This window comes from Theropithecus gelada, chromosome 2 (genome assembly GCF_003255815.1).
Source record: "Theropithecus gelada isolate Dixy chromosome 2, Tgel_1.0, whole genome shotgun sequence".
NCBI classification, from domain to species: Eukaryota; Metazoa; Chordata; class Mammalia; order Primates; family Cercopithecidae; genus Theropithecus; species Theropithecus gelada.
This window is the reverse complement of record NC_037669.1, coordinates 55,291,000-55,307,601: the sequence shown is the minus strand read 5'-3', so window position 1 is coordinate 55,307,601 and position 16,602 is coordinate 55,291,000. Positions and strand designations below refer to the sequence as shown.

Sequence of the window (16,602 nt, the reverse complement as noted above, 5' to 3'; positions counted from 1 at the left end):
CCTACATCTGACCCTGGTCATTCCCATGCCTGAAAGTGATTGTTCATCATCTAGGAATAAGACCTGAACTCCAAAGCCACGGTCAAGGCCCTCCATAAGCCAGCTCTAACTACTTCTCCAGGCTCCTCTCCCAACTGTTCCCACTTTTCAACCCTTTCTCCCTTGTTCTAGCACAGGCCATGGAATATTGGAAAGTTGAAGCCAAAGTGATTTGATTCTGGTCACACAACAACAAATAATAATCGCTAAAATTAATAAATGTTTTGTTTCTGCCGTGGTGTGCACACAAATTCACAATCAATCCTTCAACAGCGCCATGAGGCAGTTATTATTATTGTCCCCATTTTACAGGTGAGTAAACTGAGACTCAGAAATCAGGTAATATTCCTGAGAACACTTAGTTGGTAACACCACAGTCAGAATTTAAATTCAGGTTTTCTTTCTTTCTTTTTTTTTTTTTAATGGAGTCTTGCTCTGTCACTCAGGCTGGAGTGCAATGGCACAATCTTGGCTCACTGCAACCTCCTCCTTCCCAGTTCAAGCGATTCTCCTGCCTCAGCCTCCTGAGTAGCTGGGATTACAGGCATATGCCACCATGCCCAACTAATTTTTGTATTTTTAGTAGACATAGGATTTCACCATGTTGGCCAGGCTGGTCTCGAACTCCTGACCTCAGGTGACCTGCCCACCTCGGCCTCTTAAAGTGCTGGGATTATAGATGTGAGCCACCACACCGAGCCCAAATTCAGGTTTTCTGACCACTAAACTGTGCTGCCTCCAAAGGAATGGGTGGCAGAGCTGAGACTTAAATCAGATATCATCATTCATTCATTCATTCAACAGACATTAATTAAGCACCTATGTGCCAGGTACTGATTACTGATCCAGGGCACTCATAATGCATTAAACTCCTCTGGGGCCGGGCGTGGTGGCTCACATCTGTAATCTAGCACTTTAGGAGGCTGAGGCGGGTGGATCACTTGAGGTCAGGAATTCCAGACCAGCCTGGCCAACATGGCAAAACCCCATCTCGACTAAAAAATATGAAAATTAGCTGGGTGTGGTGGTGGGCACCTGTAGTCCCAGCTACTTGGGAGGCTAAAGCAGAAGAATTGTTTGAACCCAGGAGGTGGAGGTTGCAGGGAGCCGAGATTGCGCCACTGCACTCCAGCCTGGGCAATAGAGTGAGACTTCATCTCGAAAAAAATAAAAAAAGAATAGTTCAACCCTTATCCTCCTGATACCTCCAATCCATCCTCTTCACCAGCAACCAGATCCAATCATGTTCCCCTCAGACTTGAAACACTTCAGAGCCTTTCTAGGTATAACACTAAACCCAGCAACCATAAAAGAGGGAATTGATGATTTGCTTATAGTAAAAAGAAAACAATTTCCCCATGGGGGAAAAATCCATAGACAAAGTCAAAAGATAAACTGAGAAGCAATATTTGTAACTCATCTCACACACAGAAGGCTACCTTTCTTAGTATATAAAGAGCTCTTACAAATCAAAGTGGAAAAATGCCATTACATTGATTTTCAAAATTTAAGAAATGACAGTTAAAAAAATATACATATATATAACAATTACATATATAAAAGAGGTATTCAATCTCATTCATAATAATAGAAAGGCAAATTACAACAATAAAAGAGTGTTTTCTATCAGGATGGAAAAAATGAAATATTTGATAACACACTCAGTTGGCAAAGACATGGAGAAACAGGTACAATCATACATTGCTTATGGGAGTGTGACTTTATGCAACCTCTGTGAAGGACACTGTTGATAGGTCTGTGAAATTGTAAATGTATATACCACTTAATCCAGCAATTCCCCTTCTAGGGCTTTATCCTTATACTTACATATGTATTAGATATTATAATTTACATATAACATTATTCACTGAAGCATTATAGCAAAATATTGTAAATAAATATTAATTAAATTATGATGCATCTATAGAAAAGTTTATTATGCAGTTGTTAAGAAAAAGGTGGCTCTTTATATACTGATATAGAACTATCTCCAAGATGTATTGTTGAGTAAAAAAGCAAGCCACGCTTCCACAGGAGGCCTACACGCGGCCGCTTGTGCTGCCGCCATGTCTCTAGTGATCCCTGAAAAGTTCAGCATATTTTGCGAGTACTCAACACCAACATCGATGGGCGGCGGAAAATAGCCTTTGCCATCACTGCCATTAAGGGTGTGGGCCGAAGATATGCTCATGTGGTGTTGAGGAAAGCAGACATTGACCTCACCAAGAGGGCGGGAGAACTCACTGAGGATGAGGTGGAACGTGTGATCACCATTATGCAGAATCCACGCCAGTACAAGATCCCAGACTGGTTCTTGAACAGACAGAAGGATGTAAAGGATGGAAAATATAGCCAGGTCCTAGCCAATGGTCTGGACAACAAGCTCCCTGAAGACCTGGAGCGACTGAAGAAGATTCGGGCCCATAGAGGGCTGCGCCACTTCTGGGGCCTTCGTGTCCAAGGCCAGCACACCAAGACCACTGGCCGCCGTGGCCGCACCATGGTGTGTCCAAGAAGAAATAAGTCTGTAGGCCTTGTCTGTTAATAAATAGTTTATATACAAAAAAAAAAAAAAAGCAAGCCACAGAACCAAGTGTTTAGTATATTACCATTAGCAGTGGCTTGAAAATATGTCCACAAATTCTTTGACATTCCTCCCTTCAAGAGAAGGATCCTAATTCTCCTCCTCTAGAATGTGGGCTGGATTTAGGAACTTATTTCTTGTAATAGAGTGTGGCAGAAGTGATGGTGTGTGATGTCTGCTATCAGGACATAAAAGGCAGTGTGATAACCAGAACAACCTTGAAAATGAAGAACGAAGTTGGAGGACTCACACTTTCTGATTTCAAACTGACTAGAAAGTGACAGTAATCAAGACTGTGCCCGGTAAAATAAAATTTTTTAGGCCGGGCGCGGTGGCTCAAGCCTGTAATCCCAGCACTTTGGGAGGCCGAGACGGGCGGATCACGAGGTCAGGAGATCGAGACCATCCTGGCTAACACAGTGAAACCCCGTCTCTACTAAAAAATACAAAAAAAACTTAGCCGGGCGAGGTGGCAGGCGCCTGTAGTCCCAGCTACTCGGGAGGCTGAGGCGGGAGAATGGCGTGAACCCGGGAGGCGGAGCTTGCAGTGAGCTGAGATCCGGCCACTGCACTCCAGCCTGGGTGACAGAGCGAGACTCCGTCTCAAAAAAAAAAAAAAAAAAAAAAAAAAATTTTTTAAAAGACAGTCTGTTCTGGCATAAGGATAGATATATAGATATACAGATCAATTGAATAGAATTGAGAGTCTAGAAAGCAATCTATGTATCTATGGTCAATTAACATTTGACAAGGATACCAGAACAATTCAACAGAAAAAGAACAATCTTGGTGCTAGGAAACTGAATAGCCACATGCAAAAGAATGATGTTGGACCCCGTATCTCACACCATATACAAAAATTAACTCAAAGTGGATCAAAGGCCAGGCAGTGTGGCTCACACCTGTAATTCCAGCAATTTGGGAGGCCAAGGCAGGTGGATCACCTGAGGTCAGGAGTTTGAGACCAGCCTGGCCAACATGGTGAAAACCTGTCTCTACTAATAATACAGAAATTAGCCAGGTGTGGTGGCATGTGCCTGTAATCCCAGCTAATAGGGAGGCTGAGGCAACAGAATCGCTTGAACCTGGAGGGCAGAGGTTGCAGTGAGTTGAGATTGCACCACTGCACTCCAACCTGGGTGACAGAGCAAAACTTCGCCTCAAAGGAAAAAAAAAAAGGTAGATCAAAGACCTAAATGTAAGAGCCAAAACTACAAAACCTTTAGAAGAAAACATAGGGGTAAATCTTTGTGATCTTGGATTTGGCAAGCCACTTTGGGAAAATCTGTCAGTTTCTCAAAATTTTAAATACAGAGTTCCCATTTGTCCAGGCAATTCTACTTCTAGGTATGTACCCAAGAGAAATGAAGGCATGTATCTACCTAGAAACTTATACACAAGGCCAGGCATGGTGGCTCATGCCGGTAATCCCAGCACTTTGGGAGGCCAAGGTGGGAGGATCACCTGAGGTCGAGAGATCGAGACCAGCCTGGCCAACATGGTGAAACCCCATCTCTACTAAAACTGCAAAAATTAGCCAAGCGTGGTGGCGTGTGCCTGTAATCCCAGCTACTTGGGAGGCTAAGGCACAAGAATCACTTGAATTCAGGTGGTGCAGGTTGCAGTGAGCTAAGATCGCACCACTGCACTTCAGCCTGGGCAACAGAGTGATACTCTGTCTCAAAAAGAAAAAAAAAAAAAAAACTTGTATACAAATGTTTATAGCATTCTTCATAATAGCCAAAAGGTGGAACAACCCAAATGTCCATCAGCTGATGAACGGATAAACAAAACATAGTATGTCCATTCAAGGGGATATTATTCAGCCATAAAAAGAAATAAAATATTGATATGTGCTCTAACATGAATGAACCTTGAAAGTGCTATACTAAGTGAAAAAAGTCAGTCACAAAAGACTATATAGTACCCCGGTGTGGTGGCTTTGGGAGATCGAGGCAGAAGAATTGCTTGAGTTCAAGAGTTCAAGACCAGCCTGGGCAACACAGAGAGACCTTGTTTCTACTAAAAATTTAAAAAATTAGCCGGGCATGGTGACACATGCCAGTAGTCCCAGTTACTTGAGAGGCTGAGGTGGAAGGATTGCTTGAGCCCAAGAGAGTGAGGCTGCAGTGAGCTATGAGTGCAACACTATACTCTAGCCTGGGTAACAGAGCAAGGCCCTATCTCAAAAAAAAAAAAAAAAAAGTCACATGTTATATGACCCCATTTATATGAAGTGTCTAGAATAAGCTAATACATAGAGACAGAAAGTAAATTACTGGTTGCTTAGGGCTGAGGAAAATGGGGGATCAGGGGTTAAGGGATGATAGCTAAAGTATATAAGGTTTCTTCTTGAGGTAATGAAAAATATCCTAAAACTGGTTGTGGTCATGGTTGCATAACCCCGTGAATGTACTAAAAACCATGTAACAGTTCACTTGATATGGGTGAATTATATGACATACGAATTATATCTCAATACAATTGATACCACAAAAAGGGGGTGGGCAGTGTGGCTTCTTCCTTTTTCTCTCTCGGAGCACTCATTCTCAGGTCTCCTGCCAGCACCCACATGAATGAACTTAAAAGTGGGTCCTCTAACCCAGTTATCCTTAGGATAACTGTAGCCCCAGCTGAGGTCTTGGTTGCAACATCATCAGAGACCCTGAGTCACAGCTACCTGCCCATCTAAGCTGCTCCCAAAGTACTGTGACTTTATAGAAACAAAGATCATAAATGCTTGTTGATTCAGGCGACTACATTTTGAGGTGATTTGTTTGTTTTTGTTTTTGGGTTTTTTTGTTTTTTTTTTAGAGAACATCTCACTCTATCACCCAGGCTGGAGTGCAGGGGCACAATCACAGCTCAATGCAGCCTTGACCTTTCTGGGCTCAGGTGATGCTCCCATCTCAGCCTACTGAGTAGCTGGGATTACAGGCGTGTGCCACCATGCCTAGCTAGTTTTTGTAGAGATGGAGTTTCACCATGTTGCCCAGGCTGGTCTCAAACTCCTGGTCTCAAGTGATCAGCCCACCTTAGCCTCCCAAAGTGCCAGGATTACAGATGAGCGCCCGTGTGCCCAGCTTGGGGTAATTTGTTATACAGCTATAGATAAATAATACACTAATTATGTAAAAACACTATTTGCATTTGCTTGTATATTTAAGAAATTTCTTGGAAAGGGTACTCAAGAAACTGGTAATGGGGGTTGTCTCTGAGAGAAACAAGTGGGAGTGAGGATGGAAAGGAGACTTATGTCTGCCTGTGTACCCTTTTTACTTTCCAAATTTTGTCTTGTGTGCTTGTATTACTTTTCCAAAAAGTCAAAAGTCTGGAAATAATTAAAATAAAAATTGTTTTAAAACCCTTCAACAATGAACTGCTGTCTACAAATAAAAGTCTAGGTTCAGGCATGGTGGCTCATGCCTGTAATCCCAGTACTTTGGGAGACCGAGGTAGGTGGATTACCCAAGGTCAGGAGTTCAAGACCAGCCTGGCCAACACGGTGAAACCCTGTCTCTACTAAAAATACAAAAATTAGCTAGGCATGGTGGTGGGCATCTATAGTCCCAGCTACTTGGGAGGCTGAAGCAGGAGATAGAGGTTGAACCCGGGAGGTAGAGGTTGCAGTGAGACGAGATCACACCACTGCACTCCAGACCGGGCCATAGAGTGAGACTGTGTCTCAAAACAAGCAAAAACAAAAACAAACAAAAAAAACACCCAAATAAAGCCTAAACTCCTTACCATGACTTAGAAGGTCTCTATAGTCCAGCTCTGGCCCACTTCCCCAGTCTCAACTCTTACCTTTCCTGGCCTAGTTGCTTAGAGTCCCCAGACACAGCAGCTATTCCCACCTCCATGCCTTTGATCATCCTGTTCCTCTTTCCTACTCATCCTTTAAGACTCAGCTCAAATGTTACCCTTTTGGGAAGACTTCCCTGGCTCTCTTTAACTGTGTTCGAAGTCCCCTCCCTGCCCTGAGAATATCCTGTGCATGAATCTCCCGTTTCATGTATTGTACCATATTGTGACGATCTGTTTTTGTTCCTGCCTCTCCCATCAGACTATGAGCTCCCTGGGAGCAAGGATTCTTACTCAGGATTTCTAGAGGCTAGCACAGTGTCTGACACACACACAACACCGTCAGTAAAGGTTGATGTGAGAAAGAAAAGAAGAGGGGCGGGGAGAGGGAAGTGAGGCAAAAGTAAAGGGAGGAAAGGAAAGGAGAACAGAAGAGAGGAAAGAAGGTAAAACAGCAACTCAAAAGTACTAAAAAGAGAGAGAGAGGTCGGGCACGGTGGCTCAAGCCTGTAATCCCAGCACTTTGGGAGGCCGAGGCGGGCAGATCACAAAGTCAGGAGTTCGAGACCAGCCTGGCCAATATGGTGAAACCCCGTCTCTACTAAAAACACAAAAATTAGCCGGGAGTGGTGGCGGACACCTGTAGTCCCAGCTACTCGGGAGGCTGAGGCAGGAGAATCACTTGAACCTGGGAGGTGGAGGTTGTAGTGAGCCGAGATCAGGCCACTGCACTCCAGCCTGGGAGACAGAGCAAGACTCTGTCTCAAAAAAAAAAAAAGAGAGAGGAAGGAAGGAAGGGAGGGTTGGGGGAGGAAGAAAGAAATGAGAGAGGAACAGAGGAAAGAGGGAGAGGAGGAGGGAAAGAGGAAAGAAATTCTCTCAATGTGTTTATCAGTATCATGCACATACAACAAAGACAGTGGAAGAATAAAATCCCAAATCAAATCTGAAACAAGGCCCAGGGCAATGTGCTGGGAGCGGTGGCTCAGGCTGTAATTCAGCACTTTGGGAGGCTGAGGTGGGAGGATCACTTGAGACCAAGAGTTGAATAGTCTGGGAAACATAGTGAGACCCTGTCTCTACAAAAAATAGAATAGGCCGGGCGCGGTGGCTCAAGCCTGTAATCCCAGCACTTTGGGAGGCCGAGACGGGCGTATCACAAGGTCAGGAGATCGAGACCATCCTGGCTAACACGGTGAAACCCCATCTCTACTAAAAAATACAAAAAACTAGCCAGGCGAGGTGAAGGGCGCCTGTAGTCCCACCTATTCGGGAGGCTGAGGCAAGAGAATGGAGTAAATCCGGGAGGCGGAGCTTGCAGTGAGCTGAGATCCGGCCACTGCACTCCAGCCTGGGTGACAGAGCGAGACTCCATCTAAAAAAAAAAAAAATAGAATAAAGGCTGAGGCGAGCAGATCACTTGAGTGCTCTGGAGTTCAAGATCACAGGAGTTCAAGACCAGCCTGGCCAACATGGTGAAACCCCATCTCTACTAAAAAATACAAAAATTAGCTAGAAATTGCTTGAACCCAGGAGGTTGAGGTTGCAGTGAGCCAAGATCATGCCACTGCACTCCAGCCTGGACAACAGAGCGAGACTCTGTCTCAAAAATAATAAAATAAAATAATTAACAAGGCATGGTGGTGTGTGCCTGTAGTTCTAGCTACTGAGGGGGCTGAGGTGGGAGGATTGCTTAAGCCCAGGAGCCCAAGGTTACAGTGAGCCATGATTGCACCACTGCATCCCAGCCTGGGTGACAGAGCCAGGCACAGTTTCAAATAAAAGAAAAGAAAGAAAGAAATGGAAAGAAATGTAGATGAATATTCGATGCCACAGTGATCGGAGTTCCTGGTTGAGGTTCCTAGTCCGGAGACCCTGATAATTAAGAACACACATCTGGGCCAGGTGCAGAGGCTCATGCCTGTAATCCCAGCACTTTGGGAGGCCGAGGCCAGTGGATCACTTGACGTCAGGAGTTTGAGACCTAACATGTTGTGGCCAACGTGGTGAAACCCCGTCTCTACTGAAAATACAAAAAATTAGCCAGGTGTGGTGGCATGTGCCTGTAATCCCAGCTACTCAGTAGGCTGAGGCAGGAGAATCACTTGAACCTGGGAGACAGAGATTGCAGTGAGCTGAGATCGCACCACTGCACTCCAGCCTGGGTGACAGAGGGAGACTCGGTCTCAAAAAAAAAAAAAAAAAAGAAAAAGAAAAAAAAGAACACACATCTGGAAGGCTGAAAGGTACTCAGTTGTAGGTCCCCCAAACCCCACTTCCTGCCACCTCCCACCTCCAGGGTCCACCAGCTTCCATTCCATTCTACACATTTTATTCTCTGCTGTGGTCCAGGCACCAGAGCACTTAGTATTGAATGAATGTGGTCAGAATCACCTCCCTTCCATGGAATGAGGAGAGGTCTGGGTACAAGTCTCACTGTGTCACCATGAACTTGTCCCTTCTCTCTGAGACTCAGACCCAGTCCTTACATCTTTAAAATGAGAGAGCTGGGGAAGTGGGTTGATAAGACTCTTTCCAGCTGACAGTTTATGCCTTCTTAAGCCCTTTGGTCATCCTGGCAAGTCCAAACTCTAAGTATCAAGGATCCCTCATAAACTGCTCTTCCCTCAGACTATGTCACAAGAGTAACAGCAACTATTTATCGAATGCTTCTCATACACCAGGACCACACTCAGCATTTTTACCCCCTTCATTTCCAAAGCAAGTGCAATGATAATCTCTGTTTTTACAGATGAAGAAACTGAGATTCAGAGAGGCAAACCCATTTCTCCAAGGCCCACAGTTTGGAAGTGGCAGAGCAGGGATTCTAAGTCCTTTATTCTTTGTTCGTTTTGTTTTATTTTTGAGACACAGTCTGGCTCTGTTGCCCAGGCTAGAGTGCCGTGGCGTGACCATGGCTCACTGCAGCCTCAACCTCTCGAGCTCAAGCAATCCTCCCACCTCAGCCTCCAGAGTAGCTGGGACCACAGGTGAGTGCCACCACATCTGGCTAATTTTTAAATTATTTGTAGAGATGGGGTCTCACTATGTTGCCCAGGCTGGTCTCGAACTCCTAGCCTCAAGCAACCCTTCTGCCTCAGCCTTTGAAAATGCTGGGATTATAAGCCAGAGCCACTGTGCCTGGCCATAATCCTGTGATCTTACGCGACTAGCACATACTTATCCTGGCACCCCGACCCTTAACCATACTTCAGCTTGAATCTCTAACCCAGTTGAGAGTGTTCCCTGGCTAACTACACCGGGCCCACAGGTAACATTTAGTCTATGGAGCTTATAGTTCTGTGATTTGTGTATTCACTTCTTAGGTTCCAGTTCAGTGATACAAACAGGTTCTAGATCTGTATTAGACTTGTGTTGAGTTTTAGTTCCACCTTTTATTAAATGTGTGACCTTGGAGCAAGTTATTTTAACAGATGAGGATTAAACGACAATGAGTGTGAAAATGTCTAGCATAGAAGCTGGCACATTGGATATTCTTAGTAAATGGGAACAACCAGGTAAAAAACGTAGCAGAGATATCCTGCCTCTGTACTTAGTTAGCAGTTGACTCTTCTGGCAAAAACATGTCACTATCCCCACCATTAATCCTCCTTTAACCAAGATCTCAGGAATTTTTGTTCTTTGTTTTGTTTTGTTTCGTTTTTTTGAGACAGGGTCTCGCTCTGTTGTGCAGACTGGAGTGCAGTGGTATGATCATGGCTCACTACAACCTCCACCTCCCAGGCTCAAGCAATCCTCCCGCCTTAGCCTCCTGAGTAGCTGGGACTACAGGCACATGCCATCACGCCTGGCTAATTTTTGTATTTTTTGTAGAGACAGGGTTTCACCATGTTGCCCAGGCTTGTCTTGAACTCCTGGGCTCAAGTGATCTGCCTGCCTCAACCTCTCAAAATTCTGGGATTACAGACATGAGCCACCAAGCCTGGCTGATCTCAGGTTTTAGAGTCAGACATATGAAGTTACAATTCAGGCTCCACCACTTACCAACTGTATGACCTTGGACAAATGACTTTTTCCTCTTTGAGGCTCAGCTTTCTCACCTATAAAATATGAATAATGGTACCTACTCCACAAGATTGTTGTGAGGATCAAATTATATAATGCATGTAAAATGTTAGCTATTTTTCTTTAATAATAATAAGTCATAGTAGCATCCAACTGCTGCTGATTAAAGTTGAAATTCTTTGACCCAGCATACTGTGGCCCCCATAATTCCTTCCTCGCCTCTCCTCATGCTGCTCCCCTATGTGGATGCCACACTCAAGCCAGATGTGTCTTTCTCACTGCTATGTCTTTGCCCACGATCTTCCTCTCCATTCAGGATGCTCGCTCATACCTCCCACCTGGTAACACCCCACCCAGCTCAAGCCTCACTTCCCAACTAAGCTGGCAGCCCCCTCTGCTGCTCTGGGTTTCCACAGCATTTCCAGCCCGCACACATTAGTGCTCAGACTGCCCAGAGGAAAACTTCTGTTGGCACTTGTCTTGCCCATGCTACCCCTCTTCCGGTGCTCACACTTGATTTATCTTTGAGGGAACTGATTTTTCTCCACTATCAGTCCATGTGCGGTTCCGAGGATAAGTATGCGCTCAGGCCTTAGACAAAGTCACCATGATTAATTAAGAGGTGGACACTTGACCAAGCGGGGCCAATCTGGCTCAGCCCTGGAACGTTTGCTCGAATTATTCTTTTTCCACAGGCACCACTAAGCTGAAACAATGTAAATTAGATCTACTAGTAGCCTTATTTGTCACCTTGAAGACAGAAATGGATTTAAAATGAGTGAACACAGAGGAACCAAGAAATGGAGAGAGACAGATTCTTCATGGCATGATGTGAGCATCTGGATCTGTCCATGCCCAAAGCCAAATACTCCTGACTTTCAAATTAAGTGAGCCGATAAACTCTAGCTTGTTTATTTTTTTCTAATTTATTTAAGCCAGCTCGAGTTGGGTTTCTGTCATTCGCCACTGAAAGACTGCTGACTAATATAGTGACTTAACCAGACAGTATGCTCCCTGAGAGCAGGAATTGCATTTTATAGACCTAAGATCCTTGGAGACAGGGATGACATCTTACGCATATCAGTATTACAGGACTAAGCATAGGGATGGTTACAGAGCAGGTGAAGAACAAACAAAAGAATACATATCTTTTTGTATTTTCCCAATGCCCCCATGCTCTGCACTCAGAGGACCCCAAAATACTTGAATAAAAGTTAACAGGAACAGGCCAGGCGCGGTGGCTCACACCTGTAATCCCAGCACTTTGGGAGGCCGAGGCGGGTGGATCACCTGAGATCAGGAGTTTGAGACCAGCCTGGCCAACATGGTGAAAACCTATCTCTACTAAAAATACAAAAAATTAGCCAGGCATTGTGGCAGGCGCCTGTAATTCCAGCTACTCGGGAGGCTGAGTTAGGAGAATCACTTGAACCCGGGAGGTGGAGGTTGCAGTGAGCCGAGATGGTGCCATTGCACTCCAGCCTGGGCAACAAGAGTGAAACTCCGTCTCAAAATTAAAAAAAAAAAAAAAAAAAGTTAACAGGTACAAAATCATATGATAAGCACTTTAATTCTTATGTGACACAAACAGAACCCTTTGATTCTCCACAGTTCCTCTGAGGATGACTGATTTATCACTTTCTGAATGGAATGATCTTGATGAAAGAGTTGTCCCAGGATCCCCACAGGGCTGAAAGAGATACTTTATTTTTTATTTATTTTATGTTATTTTTTGCAGAGACAGGGTCTCGCTATGTTGGCCAGGCTAGTCTCCAACTCCTAGCCTCAAGCAATCTTCCCACCTCAACCTCCCAAAGTGCTGGGATTATAGGTGTGAGCCACCATGCCTGGCCAAGAGATACTTTAAATCACCTTATCTACCTGCTCCCAGTCCCCTATTGTACAAATGGGAAATTGAGATTTAAACTAAAAGGCTTACTTAACAATGCATGGTGAGTCACAGACCCAAGTCAGCCAAGACCCCCCACCCCCAAGACTTGTAGTCCAGTGCTCTGGCCTCTGGCCTGGTGTCGCTTTATTAAGCAAAGTGAATCAGTCACTCACCCAAAGAACTCAGAAATCTCTGAACAAAGTGGAATAAACTGCCCAACTCTGCCAACTGCCCCCTCAGCCCACATGGGTAGGGCAGTAATGCAAGGAAAAGTGCCCTGGGCCAGAAGTCAAGAACCCCTGGCTATAGAACTAGCTTCCTCCCTTACCAGCTATGTGATCTCAAGTAAGCCCTTCCTGTCTCTATACTCAGTTTCCTCTCTCTAAAACAGGGGGAGGGGAAGGTGGGATTTGAAGGAGCTGATCTCTAAGGTGCCTGAAATTCTATTATTATATGGGGGTTGTTGGACAATTCATCAAATCCCCAAGATTAAATCCACACAGATTACAGAGAATTTGAATGCCAAGAGGTCAGCAACTCATCTGCAGACTCCAGATTAAGGTTGATGAATTGAGGGTTCCAGCTTGCCTTTGCAGGAGAAATAGAACGGAAATACATAATATCACCTCCACGGGTACCACAGAGAAGTATGGAGCCATATCCCTCACATCCTATAGTTCACCTTTCTCATCCTCTTCAAAGATCCACATCTAAATTGAGTTGAGTGAGATGAATTTGAAACAAGCCCATTAGGATGTCCACATCTGCCTTCTTCAAAGTAGTCCTTTTAGGAGTTTGGGCAATTCTTCCAATGAGGCAGTAATTCCTCCCTGCATTTGTAAAAGTCCTCTTGTGGAAACAGACCAGCCTCATGACTTTGTCCTCACACCGTGGCTGTCATTTCAAGTGACAATTATCAATTTGATGACCCATTGTATTCTCTATACTTGACCTGGAGTGACTTCCAGCCATTTCCAAAAGTTACAGTCCTCATTTAAAAGATAGAGGTCTCTCCTCAATGATGATATTCAAGTGATTACACTCCATGTTCCAAAGTTAATTCCCTGCAATGCTCTGAGCAATGGAATCATCAGAAGGTGATATAATGCCTCCTCCAGGGGGTCTCTTTTGGAATGGCAGTCACTTGTTGAATGTCCTGAGGTGCTTATTTTAGAAAACCATCTCTGCAGCATGACAATCACATTTCCCCCTTCTCTTTCTCATCCCTGGAAGACTCCAAACTTTTCCCTTCACCAGCTCTCCTCCCCCACTCCTCCCATCCCCTGGCCCCACTTTCCTCAGCCCAACTCTCTTCCCTGCCAGCAATTAGGCAAAAGCCTAAGTTGCTGAGTCTTCAAGATCTATCTCTGATCGAAAGGTGGGTGGAAGTGGGGGACTCTAATGGGTCCTGAAAAATTGTCTCAGCATTTCTCATTCCCAAAAGGCCCTTCTCTGGTTCTTAGGGTAAGATGACTGCCTTGGTCAAACATTTTGGAGGGTCCCAGGGACTCACTCCCATTGGGCATGGCACCAGAACTTTCCTGCATGGTGCAGGGGCGGGAGGTGGGGATGGAGACCTGCCCTCCAGAGACCCATGTCACCCAATGCTTTTGACCACTTACATCTCAAAACATTGGATAAGCACAATAGACAGCCTCTCGCCCTTATCACGGCATTTTAAAGGTTACAAAACACTCTTTCATTTGTCCTTTTGGCACCTTCTCCACTGTTTTACAGATGAGGAAACCGAGCCTCAGAGAAGTAAAGTGAAACACCCAAGTTGATAGTGTCAGCAAGTTAAAAGTCCAAGCCAGATCTCTTGATTCACCTTTTATGCTTTTTTTCAACATAACAGAAATCGATCAAACCTACAGTAACCCCTCATTCAGATAAATATTTCCCCAAGACAGCCAACAGAGACCCTTGGAGACACTAACTTAATGCTAGCCCAGCAATAAATGCAGTCTACCCATATCCAAGCATACAGACCCACCTATCTAGTCCCAAGGCTCTGTCCCCTGCCCTAAGGTGTCTTTATCCAGCGCACCCCCTCCCCAGTACCCACTGAGGGTCCGTCAGCCAAGGAGGTGAGTGTCTTAACACAGAGAAGCAAAATCTACCTGACTCCTTCAGGAAGGGGACCTGGCAGGAAGGAGACCCGTCCCCGGCGCTCGTTCTGGGGGTTCCGCCCACCCCCTCCCCTACCTGCCAAGAGCTGCATCCAGGCGCAGATCTTGTAGACCGTAGCTGTGTTGCAGAAGAAGAAAAGCGCAAAGCAGGTGATGCAGCCGAGGATCAGCACCATGGAGAGCAGCACGAAGAAGGCGGCCGCCTTGAAGGCGCTGGACGGGATGGTGCTGAAGTCGGTGAAGGAGCCCCGGCAGGTGAGCTCGCGACCCGCCAGCCCGCTGCCCACGCAGTAGTGGAAGAGGCCGAAGTAGCCAGGCTTGGGGGTGCTCACGCTGTCGCCCACCCAGTAGGGCTGGATGAAGACCACCACGTTGATGATGGCGAAGCAGATGGTGAAGATGGCCCACAGCACGCCGATGGCCCGCGAGTTCCGCATGTAGTGCTCGTGGTAGAGCTTGGAGGCCTCCTGCGAGGGCAGCATGGTGCCCGGAGGCGGGGCCGGCGGCGGCGGCGCCTGGCGGGGGCCGCCGGCCCGGGACGGAGCGCCGGGCTGTCGGGCGGGAGCTGGGGACGCACGCGAGAAGCGGCCCTGAGTCAAGGAACCCGCGAGGGCGGGGCCTGGGGCAGAGCTGGGGGCGTCTGGGAGCTGATAAGGGGAGAGAGGAAGGGGTCATGAGAGTGTTGAGGCGGTGTCTAGGGGGACTGGCAAAGGTCTCCTATTGGGGGCCTAGGAAGGGGCCATGAGAAAGTTGGGGGGAGCCTGGGATGGGGATATGAGACCTGGAGGGGGTAGGGGAAGGTGCTTGAAAGTGGCCATGGGGGAGTTGAGGAGGGGATTTGGGAGCTGGTATTAGGGGAGTAGGAGGGGACAGGGGGAGGTGGAATGGAGGCTGGAGACTGGTATTGGAGGACTAGCAGAGGGGCTGAATTTAGGGAGCTCGGAAGGGAATTTGGGGACTGGTATTAAGGGGTAGAAGGAGGTCTGGTATTGGGTGTCTAGGAAGGGACTATGAGGCGGTGGTGGGCGCTTCTAGGATGGGGGAAGAAGCAATTTAAGAGGCTGGGACTGGGTGGTTGGGAAGGTGATATGGGGGCTGGGACGGGGAATGGGGGCTGGTATGAGGGTCTAAGAGGGCAAAGTGGCAGAATTAGGATACAACTAGAGGGGGGTCGGGGGCTGGGACTGCTGGACACTGGGCGAGGAGGGGGGGCTGTCTTCAGAAGCCAGGGCTGGAGGTAGGCTGGAGGGAGCCTAGGATTGGCGGGCCAGGTTTGGGGAGAGGGGGTTTCCAGGCCAAAGGACCGAAAGACCGGGGCTGGTGGGCAGCGGGGCCCGCGAGGAGCAGGCGGTGGGCAGGGGCTGTCCCCGGGGGGCTGGGGAGCAGCCGGGCCCGAGTAGGGCCGGGGTTGGGGGGGCGGCTGCCCCGCGCCCAGGCCGGACGCGCGCGAGGCTGCGGCCGCGGGGAAAGGGTGCGGGGAGACCAACCTGGGCACGGTCGAGGGTAGCGGATCCGGGACTGGCACGGCCTAGGCGCCGCGGCTCGGCGCTCCCAGCAGCGGCTGCCTCGGCCCAGGCGGCGGCCTCTGCGCGGCCTCCATCTTGCTCGGGTTCTCCCCGGGGCGCGCTCCCGCGCCGAGGCGCGCGCTCTCGTGCACCGGCGCGGCCCGGCGGAGGCGCGCTCCCGCGCGGGCGTGCGGGACGGGGCGGGGCGGAACCAGGAAAGGGTGCTCCTGGTTCTGGCAGTTGGGGGGAAGGGTGGCCACGATCCCTGGGGTCCCCCAGCCGGGGCAGCAAGCACCCCTCCACAGTAGGGCCCCCTGGTGTAGGGGACTCCCTTCTTCCAGCCTGAGCTGAGGGGCTGTGAGGCCCCACAAAGCCTATGGGAGTGGGGGGAGGGGCTGGAGGGGGTATTATTTGATAGGATTTGAACTGGATCTCTTACTCCCAATTACCTCCCCTAGAACCTATCACAGTGCCTGAAGTTACACCATTACGCTTTCAGTCCTTTAGGTCTTGGAGGCGTTGAAGGTTCCCAGAGTCTCCTAGGAAACTGCCAACACCCCTGGGAGAGGGAAGCCCCTAAACTGGTAGCAGCCCACGCCTGCGATGGGGATTCGTTGGCTGCTA

The 16,602-nt window shown here is 47.6% G+C and overlaps 1 protein-coding gene and 1 pseudogene across 2 annotated transcripts in view; one reads left to right on the top strand and one right to left on the bottom strand.

Moving 5' to 3' along the window:
- Positions 1 to 16,072, bottom strand: part of LHFPL4 (LHFPL tetraspan subfamily member 4) — a 51,221-nt gene extending 35,149 nt beyond the window's left edge. The window contains exons 1-2 of the mRNA XM_025375887.1: positions 15,961 to 16,072; positions 14,550 to 15,123 (exon numbers count right to left, since the gene is read on the bottom strand). Coding sequence (XP_025231672.1) covers positions 14,550 to 14,955 — 406 coding nt within the window. The 5' untranslated portion in view covers positions 14,956 to 15,123; positions 15,961 to 16,072. The remainder of the gene's footprint in view (positions 1 to 14,549; positions 15,124 to 15,960) is intronic.
- On the top strand, positions 2,106 to 2,600 carry LOC112618623 (annotated as a pseudogene). Its single transcript, XR_003118106.1, has one exon. The product of XR_003118106.1 is annotated as a 40S ribosomal protein S18 pseudogene (transcript).
- Positions 16,073 to 16,602: the final 530 nt, after the last annotated feature.